This window comes from Rana temporaria, chromosome 5, assembly GCF_905171775.1.
Source record: "Rana temporaria chromosome 5, aRanTem1.1, whole genome shotgun sequence".
Taxonomy (NCBI): Eukaryota; Metazoa; Chordata; class Amphibia; order Anura; family Ranidae; genus Rana; species Rana temporaria.
The window spans coordinates 117,919,255-117,937,656 of NC_053493.1; the positions used below are offsets into that span (position 1 = coordinate 117,919,255).

General features: G+C 42.9%; 1 protein-coding gene across 1 annotated transcript in view; it reads left to right on the forward strand.

Moving 5' to 3' along the window:
- GASK1A (golgi associated kinase 1A) overlaps positions 1-18,121 on the forward strand; it is a 52,628-nt gene extending 34,507 nt beyond the window's left edge. The window contains exons 3-5 of the mRNA XM_040353062.1: positions 10,424-10,546; positions 15,686-15,789; positions 17,716-18,121. Of these exons, the coding sequence (XP_040208996.1) occupies positions 10,424-10,546; positions 15,686-15,789; positions 17,716-17,917 (429 nt within the window). The 3' untranslated portion in view covers positions 17,918-18,121. The remainder of the gene's footprint in view (positions 1-10,423; positions 10,547-15,685; positions 15,790-17,715) is intronic.
- The last annotated feature ends 281 nt before the right edge of the window (positions 18,122-18,402 follow it).

The window sequence follows — 18,402 nt, forward strand, 5'->3', positions numbered from 1 at the left end:
GCATGGAAGTTTGTGTGTTTACACACACAAACCCCCATGCTGAGGCTCGTGCACGTGATCGCGTGTGGCCTGCGGCGATCGCGCCCGTCGGCCAAGCTCACTGGTTCCCCTCTGGTGGCTCTCCTCGGCAAAGCCATATATGGATAGGATTTCGCCCAGGAGAGCCATTCTGATGCAGTATATCTGCGTGAGTTGGTCAGGAACCGGTTAAATAATGCATTCCAATTTAACTAAACCCATTAGATTTTAGTAAACGAAAAAGTGTAAAAGAGATTTTAGTGAAAAAATGTATGAAAATTTAAATACATTTTCGTCATAGTTTTCATCAATTGACTTCTAATTTAAATTTTGTTTCGTTTTCATCACTGAGAGCTGCCGATAACTGTGATGAAAATATTTTCGTCGACAAAATGAACACTGCCCCCCCTTGCTGGGTCATTGTATTCTGACAGCTGCACCCACCTGATTGACTGCAATCGATGATTGAGAATTTTTTTCCAATGTGTCCCTTCAACAGAAGTTGATCTAACGAACGACTTCTGTTGAGCAGGGAAAGCAACGCACTGATTGAAATTCAGCTGGTCCCCGTTAACCGGGCAGTGTAAATGGTCTTTTCCCATGAATCTGTGCAATATTAACTGCTATGGGAGAGTTTCTAGCTGAACACACATTCTGTGTGTGCTCTCACTGGTCTAAAGTATGGCAGCCTTCCTAAACCAGCAGGCTCTATTTGCTTCTCAACCGCTCTTTAAACAGAGGGCCGAGCAGAGAAGCAAGTGTTGTCTTTTGTCTAGACTCATGTTACTAAGCTTCATTTATTTCATGGTGTGTACATTGCATCCCAGACTGTCAAAGATTCATTCTTAGAGCTCCCCGCCATACTCTGAAGATATTTGCAGGTCAGACTTCCTAGAAAGGGAGGACAACAAACTTGTATTTTCTGGGTTCAATTAAGTGCAATTACTGTGTGTAGTCTGCAAAAAAAAAATTGGCAGTGTCTGCAAATAACCATACAAACACTCTAGTCTAGAAATCCCTTCAGGAGATTTGTCCAAGTTCATTTATACTTCAAAAAATTGTAACATTCTGAAAAATATATTAGTTACATACTGTGTTTACCCGAAAATAAGCCCGGGTCTTATATTAATTTTGGTAACAAAAGACACATTAGGGCTTATTTTCAGGGTAGGTCTTACCATGTAATGTGATGTCTTCTCTCCCCCTCTCTCCCTGCCTGACAGGAATCCCCAGTGTGAACTGAGTTAAAATGCTTGTAAAATCCTAGAATCCTCTCTATTACAGTTTTATATAATGTACAATGTGTGTGTTTCTGTAATATAATTGTGCCAAATACCTTCGTTATAGAGGCACTCTGCGCTTCTGTGACCCGCCGGAGCTCTCTACCCCGCAATTATATTACAGAAACACATACATTTTACATTATATAATACTGTAATAGAGTGGATTATAGGATTTTACAAGCATTTTAAACTAGGGCTTATTTTCGGTGTAGGGCTTATATTTCAGCCCTCCTGGAAAATTGTGCTAGGTCTTATTTTCAGGGTAGGTCTTATTTTCGGGGAAATACGGTAGCTAGATACTGTATTTAGTCTGGTTGAAAAAAGACACTATTGAATAGTTCAACCAGTAAAAGGGGGAAAAAAATTACAATCCTATACCCACAGTTATATATATATTTTTATTATACACTATTTTGCCAAAAGTATTGGGACACCTGCCTTTACACGCACATGAACTTTATTGGCATCCCAGTCTTAGTTTGTAGGGTCAAATATTGAGTTGGCTCACCCTTTGAAGTTACAACAGCTTAAAGCGGATGTGCCATGGGAACAAAATATTAAAAGTCAGCAGCTACAAATACTGCAGCTCCTGACTTTTAATATTAGGACACTTACCTGTCCTGGAGTCCAGCGCCGATCGCAGCAGAGCACGAGCGATCGCTCGTCACTCTGCTGCTCCCCCGCCATCCACGCTGAGGGAACCAGGAAGTGAAGCGCTGCGGCTTCACTGCCCGGTTCCCTACGGCGCATGCGCGAGTCGCGCTGCGCCCGCCGATTGGCTCACACGCTGTGTGCTGGGAGCCGAGTGTTCCCAGCACACAACGGGCGACAGACGGGATGTGACGGAATGCCCGTCTTTCACCCGTATCGTGTGGCCGGAAGTGGGTGCAAATACCTGTCTTTAGACAGGTGTCTGCACCCCCCTCCCCCCTGAAAGGTGTCAAAAGTGACACCGGAGGGGGGGAGGGTTCCGATCAGCGGGACTCCACTTTAGGGTGGAGGACCGCTTTAAATTCTTCTGGGAAGGCTGTGCACTAAGGATGAGCTCCAGTGTGTTCGCATGGTACACATGCAGAGCCCGCCAGGAAGTCTGCACGGCACTTCGCTAATCACAGCCAGGGAGACATTGTCGCGATGCTCGGCTGCAGAGATCGGGAAATGTCTCCCTGGCTGTGATTAGTGCAGCGCCGTGCAGACTTCTTGGCGGGCTCTGCACGTGTACAATGCGAACACGCTGGAGCTCATCCATACTGTGCACGGGGGGGTTGCTAGGTCTACAAAAGATCATGAGCTAGAGCCCATAGTAGTGAAGTAAAGATAGTCATACACTTGGGCAGGCATACACATGTATATAATATATGTGTGTGTATATCTACTATATATATATATATATATATATATATATATATATATATATATATATATATATTATCATCATTACATCAGTGTCCCCTGAGAGCCCCTCATTACATCAGGGTCAGAGAGTGTCCCCCTTACATCAGAGTGTCCCCCTTACATCAGCATCCCCAGAGAGCCCCCCTCTTACATCAGGGTCCCCAGAGAGCCCCTCTTACATCAGGGTCCCCAGAGAGCCTCCCCCTTACATCAGGGTGCCCAGAGAGCCTCCCCCTTACATCAGGGCCCCCAGAGAGCCCCCTTGTTACATCAGGGTCCCCAGCGTGCCCCCCTTACATCAGGGTCCCCAGAGAGCCTCCTCTTGCATCAGGGTCCCCAGAGAGCCCCCCTTACATCAGGGTCCCCTCCCCAGAGAGCCCCCTCCTTACAACAGGGTCCACAGAGAGCCCCTCTTACATCATGGTCCCCAGAAAGACTCCTCTTACATCAGGGTCCCCAGAGAGCTTCCCCCTTACATCAGGGTCCCCTCCCCAGAGAGCCCCATCCTTACATCAGGGTCCCCAGAGAGCCCCCCTTACATCATGGTCCCCAGAAAGCCTCCTCTTACATCAGGGTTCCTAGAGAGCGCCCCCCTTACATCATGGCGGTAAAAGATGATCTCCTGCTCTGCCTGCCAGCTCTGTCATGTGGCCTGTCCGCTCTCCGGCTCTCCCGTTCTGCCTGCCGGCTCTGTCATGCGGCCCACCCACTCTACGACTGTTTCATGCAGCCTGGCTGGGGTGCCTGGTATCCAGCGGTTGGGGACAGCTGCAGAGATTCAGGGCTATGGGCCCCAGATTCAGGGCTACAGTATAGCCCCAGAAGCCACCCCCTAATGATGCCACTGGCTGTGCCATCCATAAAGACATGGATAAGCGAGTTTGGGGTGGAGGAACTTGACTGGCCTGCACAGAGTCCTGACCTCAACCAGATAGAACACCTTTGGGATGAATTAGAGCGGAGACTGCGAGCCAGGCCTTCTCGTCCAACATCAGTGCCTGACCTCACAAATGCACTTCTAGAAGAATGGTCAAACATTCTCAAAGACACCCTCCTAAACCTTGTGGACAGCTGGATTTTCCCCACATTCAAGGTTAGTGAAAATCCGCCTTGAAAGTTAACACTCTCTACCCTTTTAATAAATCAACTTCACTGTGTTGAGCAGTACAAAAGACGAGAAACAAAATAAGAAACATTTAGAGCTGAAGCCAGTGTACAGCACCGGGCAGATGCAGCTGGCTATGGCTCACACCCAAGCGCTGAGAGCCTGAGCCATCTGTCAGTCAGGCAGCTGGGTGGATCCTGACAATATGGTTGGGATGCTTTCAGAGCCTGGAGTGGCACTGTGACCTCATGTCACAGCAGGCTTTATCCTGCTATTAGCTTACTCTAGGAGAGCAAAAGTAAGTGCACTGCTGTGATCCACGAAAGAAGTTTGACCAAAAAAGCTTTGGTAATATTTCTCTTTTAATATGGACTTTTACTGTAAAACGTGTGTTCATGTAGGATTTTGGTTTTTCATGTCACATCTGCCCCCTGAAGACTGGTGATTTCATGGCTGCTGGAGTAATGGTCAAAAGCCAGCAGAAGAGGTGGAGTCAAAATAAATCCACAGGATTAATAAAAGAAGCGGGGGAATACATGCACTTCGGGTCCTCAGGTAGTTTTTTTTCCAGCAAGCCTTCCGAAGAACAGTGAGCAGCACAGTAGTGACATTACTAAACTGCACTCTAGGTCTTGTGGGACTAGCAGTCAGCGGCAGCAGTGCCTCAGGTGATGTGCACTGCCATTTTCAGGAAAAAATAAAGGCAAAGGGTAGATTTTCAGGGTATTTCTCAGTATAGTGTTTACTATAAAATAGCAGATCTTCACTTTATGGGCCAGATCCACAGAAGAATTATGCCGGCGTATCTATTGATACGCCGCGTAATTTCAAAGTTCCTGCGTCGTATCTTTGTTTTGTATCCACAAAACAAGATACGACTGCATCTGGGCTCGATCCGACAGGCGTACGTCTTAGTATGCCGTCGGATCTAAGGTGCATTTTTCCGCTGGCCGCTAGGTGGCGTTTCCGTCTAAATCCGTGTCGAGTATGCAAATTAGCTAGATACGGCCATCCACGGAACGCACGTCCGGCCGGCGTATTTTTTTACATCGTTTGCGTTCGGCTTTTTCCGGTGTATAGTTACCCCTGCTATATGAGGCGCAGCCAATGTTGAGTATGGCCGTTGTTCCCGCGTTGAATTTTAAAAATGTTACGTAGTTTGCGTAAGTCGTTCGCGAATAGGGCTTTGCGTAGAATGACGTCACCATCGTAAACATTGGCTTGTTCCGGTTTTAATTTGCAGTTGAAAACAAACGTCATTTACGTCGGGTCAAGACGTATTTACATAAAACACGCCCCCATCACATCCATTTGAGTGCCCTTACGCCGCCAAAGATACACTATGCCGCCGTAACTTACGGCGCGCATTCTTTGAGAAATTAAAAAAAAAGTTACGGCGGCGTAGTGTATCTTAGATACGCTACGCCCAACGCAATTATGCGCCGATGTACGTGGATCTGCCCCTTTAAGTCCAGGTCCACCTTGATTACATGCATTCGGTTGTTTTATGTAGGCTCTCTCATGGGATTGCAGTGGTACCATAAGCTTACTACTTGTGGCCCCTGTTTTAACAAAATTATTGCCACAATAGTCTCAGGGTGCGACGAACACAATGCTTTGCAATCGTGGCATTTTTAACTCAGTGTGCAAAGTTTGACAAGCTACGCCGCTTTTCAAACTCACCCATTGAGTTCAATGGGAATGCACCGCAAGTGTGCCCAATGCATGTGATTGTGGCATGGTAGTGCAGCATTATATAGTTAAAGTGTTTGTAACCAAGAAAAAAAAAATGTATACTGTTCTTTTAAAGCATTAACAACAGCGCAGTGCTTGTGCTGTGTCTCACCTGAAATAACTGGCTGATCCTGCCAGTTTCTGCCCTTCCCCCTGTAAACTGACCACGGTTTATCATGGCTGCTGAGCCCTGACACCGTGGTCAGTTTAGAAAGAAAAAACGCTCAGGTGTGGAAATCTTCAGAACAAATGCTTCCCCCAGGACCACGGGTGCAGGCAATGCATATGAGATTGCAAAACAAAAGAAAGGATTGTTCTGGACAGCCGCACTCCGAACAAAAGTTGCCTTTATTGTAAAAATCCAAGAAAGAAAAACAGCACTACATGTCACAGCATACCGGCAGAGCTGACGCGGTTCACACTGTATTTAGTGTTTAATCATAGCTAAACGTGGATCACCCTTCATTGGGCACTGCAATTTTTAGAGTATGCTCTACACTCTTCTCCTGCACATACTCGCTGCTGATATACAAATTCTCAACTGCACAATACTGCGCACTGCCATACCCTGCTGAGCTCTCTCCTGCACATATTTGCCGCTTTCAAACCATCGTCAATTATCTTTCAGTAAGGGTTTCATTTAAGACACTCCATCTATGTGAGTCTAGAGAAAGGAAGAAGATGCAAATGATGACCCCCTAATCGGATCTGAAGCCATGGGTGCTGGCAATGCATGTAGTAATGCAAAATGAAGGGGAATGTCTGGACAGCCGCACTCCAAAAAAAATTCGCTTTTTATTGTAAAAATAGGATCACAGGATACATGCCACAGCAAACAGGATACAAGCTGACGTGTTTCACACTATAACTTAGTGCTTAATCATAGTTTCAATTAGGCACTAAGTTATAGTGTGAAACGCATCAGCTTATATCCTGTTTGCTGTGGCATGTATCCTGTGATCCTATTTTTACAATAAAAAGCAACATTTTTTAGAGTGCGGCTGTCCAGACATTCCCCTTCATTTTATAATGTGAGTCTAAACATGAAGCAGCAGATTTCAGTGGTAACATGGGTTGGAAACATAGGGCCATATCCTCAAAAGAGATACGACGGCGTATCTACTGATACGCCGTCGTATCCCTGTTTCTATCTTTGGAACTGATCCACAGAATCAGTTTCCAAGAGATAGACAGAAGATCCGGCATGTGTAAGGGACTTACACTGCCGGATCTTAGGATGCAGTACCGCATCCGCCACTGGGGGCATTTTGTGTCGAAATGCCGCCTCGGGTATGCAAATTAGCACTTACGGAGATCCACAAAGCTTTTCAGCTTCGTTTTTTCTCCGTAAGTATTAAGTTGCATGTGTAAAATTAGGGCTGCTTTTACAAAGTGTAAACTGTTTACACCTTGTAAAAGCAGACCCTTCTGTCCAGCGACACGTTTTTTTTTTGTTTTAATTTTTTTTTTTTTCGCCGTATCTTTTTTTTTCCCGACGCAACTTTATTGACCCGTCGCGATCCACAAAGCTCGGCGTAACGTAATTTCGCGATATGCACGTCGGGAAAATGACGTCACGAGCATGCGCAGTACGGCCGGCGCGGGAGCGCGCCTAATTTAAATGGGAATCGCCCCCATTTGAAGAGGAACGCCTTGCGCCGGCCGGATTTAAGTTACACCGCTCAAAATTTCTAGGTAAGTGCTTTGTGGATCGGGCACTTAGTTAGAGATTTTGCGGCGGTGTAACTTAAATGGAAAAATTTACGTTGCGCCGGGTTTTTGAGGATTAGGCCCATAACCCCTTGCCCAAATAATAGGGGAGCTACCCTTTAAAACAGTTTTAGTTACTGTTTGTATTATTAGGTAAGGTTTTAATAAAATATTTTTTCCCTTATCCTCAGAGTTGGCTACTTCAGCTTTGGTAATATTTCAGGAAAATTTGACATTAGTGTAAAAATAGTTCACACTACAAGCATCCAGCAATCACAGCTGCAAGCAGAATATTTTAGAATCCAATTCACAGCACGGCTACAGTAATTATGCTGGCTTGGCAAGCAGAAAGAGTTAGGTCATCTCTGTTTTTCAGGCACAATTAGTTTTATAGGGTTATGGTTTACTTATCTACAGTCTGTTCATGAACCACATAGGACAGATGTTAGCGTATTATAAGAGGAGTTCCATGAATATTTTTACATAGCTGCAATGGTCCAGCTTGGACCAATATAACTATGATTGTACCATACCTGTGGGCAGGGCTAGGGCAAGGGGAGGGCAGGAGGGGAGGCTGCCATGGGTACAATGGTTTATTGCAGGGATGTGGGTGCCCTGATCCTAACCCCAAGTTTGACATCTTTGCCCTGGCCGCTGGATGGCCTTGTCCCAAGTCACTGCATAAATGGGTTTATACGCATATATACCGTATTTATCGGGGTATAGCACGCTCCCGCGTATAGCGCACACCCCTAAAGTTGCCCCGAATTCCTGTGGAAAAAAGTTTTTTGTACTTAAAGTTTTGGTGTCTTGCGCGGCGTCCATCGGCGGCCTCATCGGGTCCGGCGTCCGTCTGCGGCTTTGGGTGTCCTCTTCGTCGGGTCCGGCGTCCTTCTGTGGCGTCCTCGCGTCCTCTACGCTCGTTTCCCGCACCGAGTTTGAATACTGCGCCGAAAAAATACCGAGCGCAGTACACTCGTGTATCGTCGGGCAGGCTCGGCTACTCGCGCGCTGACGTCCTGTACGTCCAGGACGTCAGCGCGAGAGGCGCCGAGACTGCCCGAAGATACACGAGTGTACTGCGCTCGGTATATGCTGGCGCAGTATTCAAACTCGGCGCGGGAAAGCGGGTATCGGCGTATACCGCGCACCCACGATTTTGCCCTGATTTTCAGGGCAAAATAGTGCGCGGTATACGCCGATAAATACGGTAACTAATACCGGGTAAAGATATACAGTGGGGACAATTGTGCAAGTACTCCCACCTAAAAAGATGAGAGAGGCCTGTAATTGTCATCATGCCTCAACTATGAGAGACAAAATGTGGAAACAAATCCAGACAATCACATTGTCTGATTTGGAAATAATTTATTTGCAAATTATGGTGGAAAATAAGTATTTGGTCAATATCAAAAATTCATCTAAATACTTTGTCATATATCCTTTTTTGGCAATGACAGAGGTCAAATGTTTTCTTTAAGTCTTCACAAGGTTGTCACATACTGTTGGTGGTATGTTGGCCCATTCCTCCATGCAGATATCCTCTAGAGCAGTGATGTTTTGGGGCTGTCGCTGGGCAACACGGACTTTCAACTCCCTCTATGGGGTTTAGATCTGGAGACTGGCTAGGCCACTCCTGGACCTTGAAATGCTTCTTACGAAGCCACTCCTTCGTTGCCCGGGCGTTGTGTCTGGGATCATTGTCATGCTGAAAGACCCTTGCTGATGGGAGGAGGTGTGCACTCAAAATCTCATGATACATGGCCCCATTCATCCTTTCATGTACACGGATCAGTCGTCCTGTTCCCTTTGCAGAGAAACAGCCCAAAAGCATGATTGTGCCACCTCCATGCTTCACAGTAGGTATGGCATTCTCTCTCCTCCAAACACGGCGAGTTGTGTTTCTACCAAACAGTTCTACTTTCATCTGACCATATGACATTCTCCCAATCCTCTTCTGGATCATCCAAATGCTCTCTAGCAAACCTCAGACGGGCCCGGACATGTACTGGCTTAAGCAGGGGGACACATCTGGAACTGCAGGATCTGAGTCCCTGGCAACATAGTGTGTTACTGATGGTAGCCTTTCTTACGTTGGTCCCAGCTCTCTGCAGGTCATTCACTAGGTCCCCCTGTGTGGTTCTATGATTTTTGCTCACTGTTCTTGTGATTGTTTTGACCCCACGGGGTGAGACCTTGCGTGGAGCCCCAGATGGAGGGAGATTATCAGTGGTCTTGTATGTCTTGCCTTTTCTAATTATTGCTCCCACAGTTGATTTCTTCACACCAAGCTGCTTGCCTATTGCAGAATCAGTCTTCCCAGCCTGGTGCAGGTCTACAATTTTGTTTCTGTCTTTTTGTCTTTGGTCTTCACCATAGTGGAGTTTGGAGTGTGACTGTTTGAGGTTGTGGACAGGTGTCTTTTATACTAATAACAAGTTCAAACAGGTGCCATTAATACAGGTAATGAGTGGAGGACAGAGGAGCCTCTTAAAGAAGAAGATACAGGTCTGTGAGAGACAGAAATCTTGCTTGTTTGTAGGTGACCAAATACTTATTTTCCACCATCATTTGCAAATAAACTCTTTCCAAATCAGACAATGTCTCAGACAATTTGTCTCTCATAGTTGAGGTATACCTATGATGACAGGCCTCTCTCATCTTTTTAAGTGGGAGAACTTACACAATTGGTAACTGACTAAATACCTTTTTGCCCCACTGTATAAAATAAACATTATTTAAGATATACAATACGATAGCTTATTTGTGGATGAGCCCTTTGGTCTCATTATACAGAGACAACACTACACAGTTTGTATCATCCTGTACCAATATCCTTTTATCTTGTTTATCTTACAAAGTGTCCAAAACCTTTGAGTTATAACCTGGGGAGTTTGGTATAACCAGACCTCTTACAAGCTCCCTGTAAGACATAAAATCATTGTCTATTCATAAGCTTATGAACCTAATTTAAACTTTAAAGACACTATGGTTGCCCTTCTGTTCATAGTGTATATGAATAGGAAAAATATACAATATCCGACTTTATATGTATTCTTTTAACCCCAAATGTTCTGACAGAATGTATTTATAAAATAAGTGTTATTGTATTGTGTTAGATTGCATTAAGAAAGACACAATAAAAATAAACACATGCTGTAATGTGCTAATTTCCTAGGTTCAGGACAGATTAGACCGTTACTGTTGTGGATTTAGACCAGACTCTACAGAGCCTTGTGTAGAAGAGCTGCTTCATGACAAATGTCGTAACCCAAAGGAACTGATCTTGGTGCACATTCTGGTAGGTACTTGTATCCATTTCTGGTAATTATTGATTTCAACAGGTCTACGGCAGAAGTTACTCTTTTAAAAGCACTGAAATTAGACTTTCCATGGGAAGACAAAATGGCCTCTTTGTTGGGGATTTCAATCACTGATCAACCAATCCAAAGTGAAAAATATAATCAAGTCATTATTATTTGCTATTATGATATTACTTTACACAGCAAAGTTTCACTCATTTGTGTGATCCTTGTGGTACCTGAAGGAAAAGTTTTTTCCTAATCAATTAAGCCATGTCAATTTAAACAAAAATAAATAAAATGGCAAAGCAGGATAATGCACATAATTGTTTTAGGTCTCAGTGCTTACTATACCATGCTTTCAGCACAGAAATCAAAAGGAATTATTGTACATTTGGTTTGTATTATATTTAGATGTTTACTTTCTAGTAGTTTTACCTTTCCACATTTACAAATTGTGGGGCAGTGAAAATGATATCATGCATTGGTTCTGGGAAGGCAGATAAGCATTTTCTATCAATGCAAAGTACTTGAAGAGCACTTAAAGTGAAACTAAAGGCAAAGCTATTTAAAAAAAAAAAATTGGGATAGAGTAAGGGAGGATTATAACCCCTGTCATTTTTCGGTTTACCGTGTTTGCCCATAAGGGAGATTTTGCTTTCACTTCCTGTTCCATAAAACAGGAAGTGAGAGAAAATCCCTCCAAAGTGAAGGAATCACAGGCGTCACCAGGGTCACCAGAACTAATTGGAAGATTTCCCCTCTTTTACTTTTCTGATGTCAACTCAAAATTTGGGATTTTCTTTTACCATCACTTTCGATGATACCAGTAAACAGGCCGAATTGAGAGAGTGAATCTCCCTAACGGGGACACAGATAGCAATAAAAACCGGACAAAGGTTCTAATCCCTCTCTACTCCATTTAAAAATAAAAAAATTAAGTTACACATTAAGTAGTTGATTTACAAAAGGCAAATTGACTGTGTACTTTTCAAAGTGCAGTTGCACTCTGAAAATGCAGTTGCTCCAGAACTTAGTAAATGAGGTAAAGATTCATTTTGCTAAGAATACCCAATCACATGCAAGAAAAATTAAAAAAAAAAACAGTATTTTTGCTTGCACACGATTGGATGATGGAAGTCCGCAGAGCTTCTGCTCATTTACTCGAGCAACTGCTCTTGCAGAATGCAACTGCTCTTTGAAAAGTGCACAGTCTATTTGCCTTTAGTAAATCAACCCCTAAATGTCTTATTAGGTGATATAGCACTTACCCCTTTGTCAAGATGTTGCCAAAACTTCAGTGGAAGCTAAAGGTGACGTAGACCATAATATTCATTTCTGCAAAATTTCAGAATCGTTTGTAAGTATTGGATTAAGGTCTCAGGTATATTTGCAATATTACAAATATATTACAAATATATATTGAAGCCAAGCCGCAGGATGTTTCATTTCATGGCAGAATGCTGATAAGCCTGATAAGAATGCTAAATGCTAATAAATCTCATTCAAGCTGGACTAATCTGAATGAACCTAAAATTAAAGATTAGGTTATGCATACAAATTAATTTCTAGTAAGAATTACTTAAATTTTGGAATACTTTTTAATCTAAAATAAATTTTATATTGAGTTGGTATGCAAATGCATCTTGGAAAATTATTAATATTGCACCAGAAAATAATTGTTAGTTATTATAATGGCATCTCATATTTTTTTGTACTAAGTTTTTGTTTTCTCTCTCTTTTTGACTCTCACCCTTTTGAATTTAGTTTTCAACCCTTTGCTGCCACAGCAATGTTTTTATCTTTTGCGCACAAGTTAAAGTCTGCAATTTTAGCTAGAAAATGACCTAAAAACCTTGTGATATATTTTCAGAAAGCACAATGTGAGTCTCTGACTCAACAGCTCTGAGCCTGCTAAAAAAAAGAGAAAGCCGTTTAACTTTTTCAATGCTCTTACATGTGGGATACATCATTGGTGGCAAAAGAGTTAAAGATGGAAAATAAAAAATAAAAAAAGTTGGACTAAATACATAATTAAAATACATATATGTTTACACTTGTACCTGCCAAACAATTTGTAATTTTGTTTAATCAATCTTGTGACTGCTGCACAGCTACATACCTCTGCCATATTCTGTTTGGTGGTTCAGCTGTGAAGTTCCCTGGACAGAGTGGGTGATACTGCATCATAGTCAAGTCTGAACAAATTGGTGCTGGAGAGAGGTGACACAGGAAGCCAAGTTCCTGAACCAAAAAATAAGTGTCACCTGTCTGGTTGTGCAATGTGGCAGATGTGTGAAAAGTACAAGCTTGGCTGTACAGAACTACAAATGCGTTAGCAGGTAAAATGGTAAACACATATGACCTGATCTATATAGTTAGTTTTTTGCCTGAAGCGCTGCTTCAACATTAAAGAGGAGGTCCAGCCCACCGGGAAAAATTAAAACTCAACAGCTACAAATACTGCAGCTGCTGACTTTTATTTTATAGACACTTACCTTGTCCAGGGAGCCCGCGATTTCGCTACCCCAGCCGATCTTCAGATCGGCTGTTGGGTGCAGCCACCGCTATTCCTGGTAAGGGAACCCATAAGTGAAGCCTTTCTACGTCACAGCCGGATTCCATACTGCATATGTGCAAATCGCGCTGCACTTTCTAATTGGTCCGGCGGCGGTGGAAGGAGGCAAACTTCTGAGAGACCGGGCTGCATCCCTGTCTCCCAGAAGAGAGGAATGGTGCCTGTCAAAAATGGGTACCTCTTCCCCCTTCCGCCCTAAATGGTGCCAAATGTGGCACCAGAGGGGGAGAGGAGACCGATAAGCGGAAGTTCCACTTTTGAGTGGAACTCTACTTTAATGCTGTTGATTGCTTTTTTTCAAAGTTTTTACTAATTCTAACAAAAGATACTATAATCTGGTCATTTTCATTATCCGATAACTCATTATTTATTATTATTAATGAATAAATAATGATGTCTGCGCTGTGTGACTCAAAGGAGTGAAAGGGACGGTGCGACTGATGGGCGCACTAGTAATGTGAAACACAATAAACCTGTGAAATACACAATATAAAACAATACTAAAAGAACATCAAAAATCTTTTACAATCCATACAATGTGAATAAAAACAACATACGTGAAAAAATTACATGCATGAAAAAATAAATCAAACGTGAGTCATAAAATGACAGATGTGATAAGGTATATGAGCCAAAAATATGGCAGACAACTGGAATGAATTATACAGAGTGGCCCAGATTCAGGTAGATTCGCGCAATATTTGCGTGGGCAAAGAGCAAAAATTTTTCTCTGCGCCCACGCAAATATTGCGCTTTGCCCGCGATTCACGGAGCAATTGCTCCGTAAATTGCGCGGGCGCTATGCTAATTAGCCCTGCGTAAGGGCGCCTAATGTAAATGATCCCGCCGGGGGCGGGAATCATTTAAATTAGGGGCGCTCCCGCGCCGAGCGAACAGCGCATGCTCCGTCGGGAAACTTTCCCGACGTGCATTGCGGCAAATGACATCGCAAGGACGTCATTTGCTTCTAAGTGAACGTGAATGGCGTCCAGCGCCATTCACGGTTCACTTACGTAAACGACGTAAAATTTGAACGTCGCGAGCGGGAAGCGCAGCTATACTTTATCATTGGTTGAGCCTGCTATTAGCAGGAGCAGCCTTATGCTAAAGTCGCCGTACGGAAACTCCGTACCTTGCGTGCGCAGGGCCCGCGCAACTTTTGTGAATCGGTGGTAGTATGCAATTTGAATACTATACGCCGATCACAATGGCCGCGCCCCCTAGCGGCCAACGCAAGAATGCAGCCTGGGATGTGAAGGCATAAGGAGGCTTATGTCTGTCACATCCTAGGCTGCAGTCGGTGTAACGAGGTTCCTGAATCAGGAGCACTCGTTACACCGGAGCAAGTAAGCCCTTGCGCCGCGCAACCTATGGTTGCGCGGGCGCAAGTGCTTCTTGAATCTGGGCCAAAGTCTCTATGTGGTGATCCCAAAAGCCAGGTACAAGTGTTGAAAGGAGAGAAACTCTTCAGTGCAAACACCTATTGTGCTTCCTAGCAGCTCACCTCACAGCTGTAGCACGGACAGCCCAAATGATCCTCAAAAATACACTCAGTGGATGGTGCGATAAGCTAATATGTAGCTAAACGACTCAGAGCCAGATGTCACATGTGGGAAAACAGCAAGGGAATATATAGCGTAAATCTGTGAGAACAATACTGTGATAAATACAAATCGCACAGCAATGCGCTCACTCTGTGCTACAGCTGTGAGGTGAGCTGCTAGGAAGCACACGAGGTGTTTGCACTGAACAGTTTCTCTCCTTTCAACACTTGTACCTGGCTTTTGGTATCACCACATAGAGACTTTCTGTATAAATCATTCCAGTTGTCTGCCATATTTTTGGCTCATATACCTTATCACATCTGTAATTTTATGAGTCACGTTTGATTTATTTTTTAACGCATGTCATTTTTTTACGTATGTTGTTTTTATTCACATTGTATGGATTTTGAAGATTTTTTGAAGATTTTTTTATGTTCTTTTAGTATTGTTTTATATTGTGTATTTCACAGGTTTATTGTGTTTTTTACATTACTAGTGTGCTCATCAGCCGCACCGTCCCTTTCATCCCTTTGAGTCACACAGCGCAGACATCATTATTTATTCATTGACACATTTTTCTGACTAGGACAGTTCACCAGGTGTCTGCAGCAGTGCCCCCTAGCTTAGATTACTGACAGCGCGGGAGTCCCTCTGTTTACAATTTATTATAATTACGTATCAGAAATTTTCATTGCCAAATGCAATATGTATACACATAGAAAAACATAAATAAGTGTGTGTGTATTTTTCTACAATTACAATTTAAACATTTTTTTATCATGAATGCCAATAACGAAGATTATATTAAGCCTACAAAAAAAATCTAATGTTCAAGTATGATTTGGTTCTAAAATGAAACTATGGTTTTAGCCTTGATTCTCATAAACAACCTTATATTTGAATAAAAGATAATGTAATTTTCATTTTTAACATTTTAAAGGTATAGTAAGAACTGCATGTTATTTACCAGAAAAGTACCTGATTGTATAAATATAATCTTTGCTTTGTTTTCATAGGTCCGCCATAGTGACCCTTCTAACTTAGTTTACATTGACAATGCTGGGAGACCAAACCACCCTAAGGACAATCTTAATTTTAGACTCTTACAAGGGATTGATAGGTAAGAAAAATGCAAGCAGATAATAATCTGTAAATTTAGCCAATAGGCTTGTCCTGAGCAGACTGATTTAGGTAAAAATGCAAATCCCCACAAAATTACAGAACTCGCCTTTGGTGAAATCTGCCTCTTAATACAAGAAGGGACTTTGCTCGCTTTGGAAACAGCAGCTTGGCATTGCATGCCATTATTGAGCTTATGATCTACCAAAACCCCCAGATCCTTCTCCACTACGGATCCCCCCAATGGTACTACTCCTAGTATGTATAATGCATGCATATTATTTCAGTGATACTGAAAACTGATACTGATATCAACTAATGGGAGCAGAGACCATGGTGTCAGGCCGTGCAAAAGTGAAGCAATGTAAATGTGTTGGACATTAAAAACCCTTACAACAGTCAATCCAGAGGAACTAAGTTGCAAAATAAGCACAAACAAGACAAACAAGTAAAATACTCCAAAGAGTAAAGAGAGTAAATTGTAGTGGAAGTGGATAGGGAGGCAGGGACAGAAGGAGGAGGTCACCGGGTTGGGGTAGCATCCAGTAACCCAGTGGGTGAATCACAGTTTAACCACTTGACATCCGCCCGCCATCAAATGACGGCGGGCGGAATGCTCTATTGTTCCGACAGGACGTCATATGACGTCCTGTCATTTAAAGCCTCTAGGGTGCGCGTGCGCGCTGCCGGTGGCACGCTCACCCTTCGCATTACTGGGAACACAGTGCGCGTGCCCGCGATTGCCCAGTAACTGAGCAGGGACGTGGAGCTCTGTGTGTAAACACAGAGCTCCACGTCCTGTCAGGGAGAGAGGATACCGATCTGTGTCCCTTGTACATAGGGACATAGATCGGTCACCTCCCCCAGTCACCCCCCTCCCCCTACAGTTAGAACACACCCAGGATACACATTTAACCCCTTCCCCGCCCCCTAGTGGTTAACCCCTTCCCTGCCAGTCACATTTATACAGTAATCAATGCATATTTATAGCACTGTTCACTGTATAAATGTGAATGGTTATAAAAATGTGTCAAAAGTGTCCGATGTGTTCGCTATAATGTCGCAGTCCCGAAAAAAAACGCAGATCGCCGCCATTCCTAGTAAAAAAAAGAAAAAAAATCATTATGTCCCCTATTTTGTAGGCAATATAACTTTTGCCCAAACCAGGTTATTGCGATTTTTTTTTTTACCAAAAAATATGTAGAAGAATACGTATGGGCCTAAACTGAGAAAAAATAAATATATTTTTTAAAAAAATTGGATATTTATTATAGCAAAAAGTAAAAAATATTGTTTTTTTTTCAAAAATGACGCTAATTTTTGTTTTATAGCCCCAAAAATAAAAACCGCACAGGGGATCAAATACCACCAAAAGAAAGCTCTATTTGTGGGTAAAAAGGACGTCAATTTTGTTTGGGAACCACGTCGCACGACCGCGCAATTGTCAGTTAAAGCGACGCAGTGCCGGAAGCTAAAATCTCATCTGGGCAGGAAGGGGGTGTATGTGCACAGTAGGCAAGTGGTTAAGGAGAGAAGCCTGGAGGTAAAAAATTATCTACCCAGGGATTCCAAACCTTCACATGTTTAGGGACTGTCTAGCAGAGTCACCTCAATGTTACTATGAATCGTAGCCTGCGTGTTCCAATTTTTGTGTCCGGGTCTTTCAGATCTTTGCAATAGTTTGTTTGGAGACTGTCATGACCTGAAGTGAGAGTTTTAATTGAGCTCTGGTGAGGTCAAGAGAGCAATGGTTCAGCTGTGCAAATGCCAGCACTGATGCTATAGTGATGTTGATGTTTAACACTTTTAATATGATAGATCATGTCTTATATGAGTATACAACAGTTCTGTAGAAATGGACAGAGTTAATACAATCTTGTATTTCTTCCACCCCATTATGACTGATGCTCTTTTTGCTTTTCATTAGGTATCCTAAATCCGTAGTGCAACTGCTAAAGACGGGATGTTTACACGACATGCTATTGACATCATTGCAGATGGATCACAAATTCTGGGAGAGCCAAGGAGGCTTCCAGGGAGTGAAAGCATTGGTGGAAACCATAGTCCAAAGAGGACAGATTCTAGTGGAATACATAGAAAAGAACAATTTCCTTCTTACTTCTCAATAATATACCTTCAACCACCAGTTAATTTTCTGTAAATACTGTGAATTTTTGGGGGATTTTCACCTCATCTGGCTGTTTCCCCCTAGAGACATATGAACAATGTAAATTGCTCAGAATGGAAGGATTACTGACTGGTTTACCTAGTTGTTATTTTTTTTTTATTAATGGTTATTAAAAGGACATGTTAAGTGTCTCCTAAGCAGCTTATCTCATCTGAATGTTGGTCCCTAGCGACATTTTCACAATGGAACAGAATGGGAGAGTTATTGACTGGTTTACAATGTTGTTAGTATTCATACCCCTTAACAATTTTCACATTTTGTCATGTTGCAACCAAAAACTTAAATGTATTTTATTGGGATTTTATGGGATAGACCAAACCAAAGTGGCACATAATTGTGAACTGGAAGGAAAACGATAAATGGTTTTAATTTTTTTTTTACAAATAAATATGTGAAAAGTGTGGCATGCATTTGTATTCAGCCCCC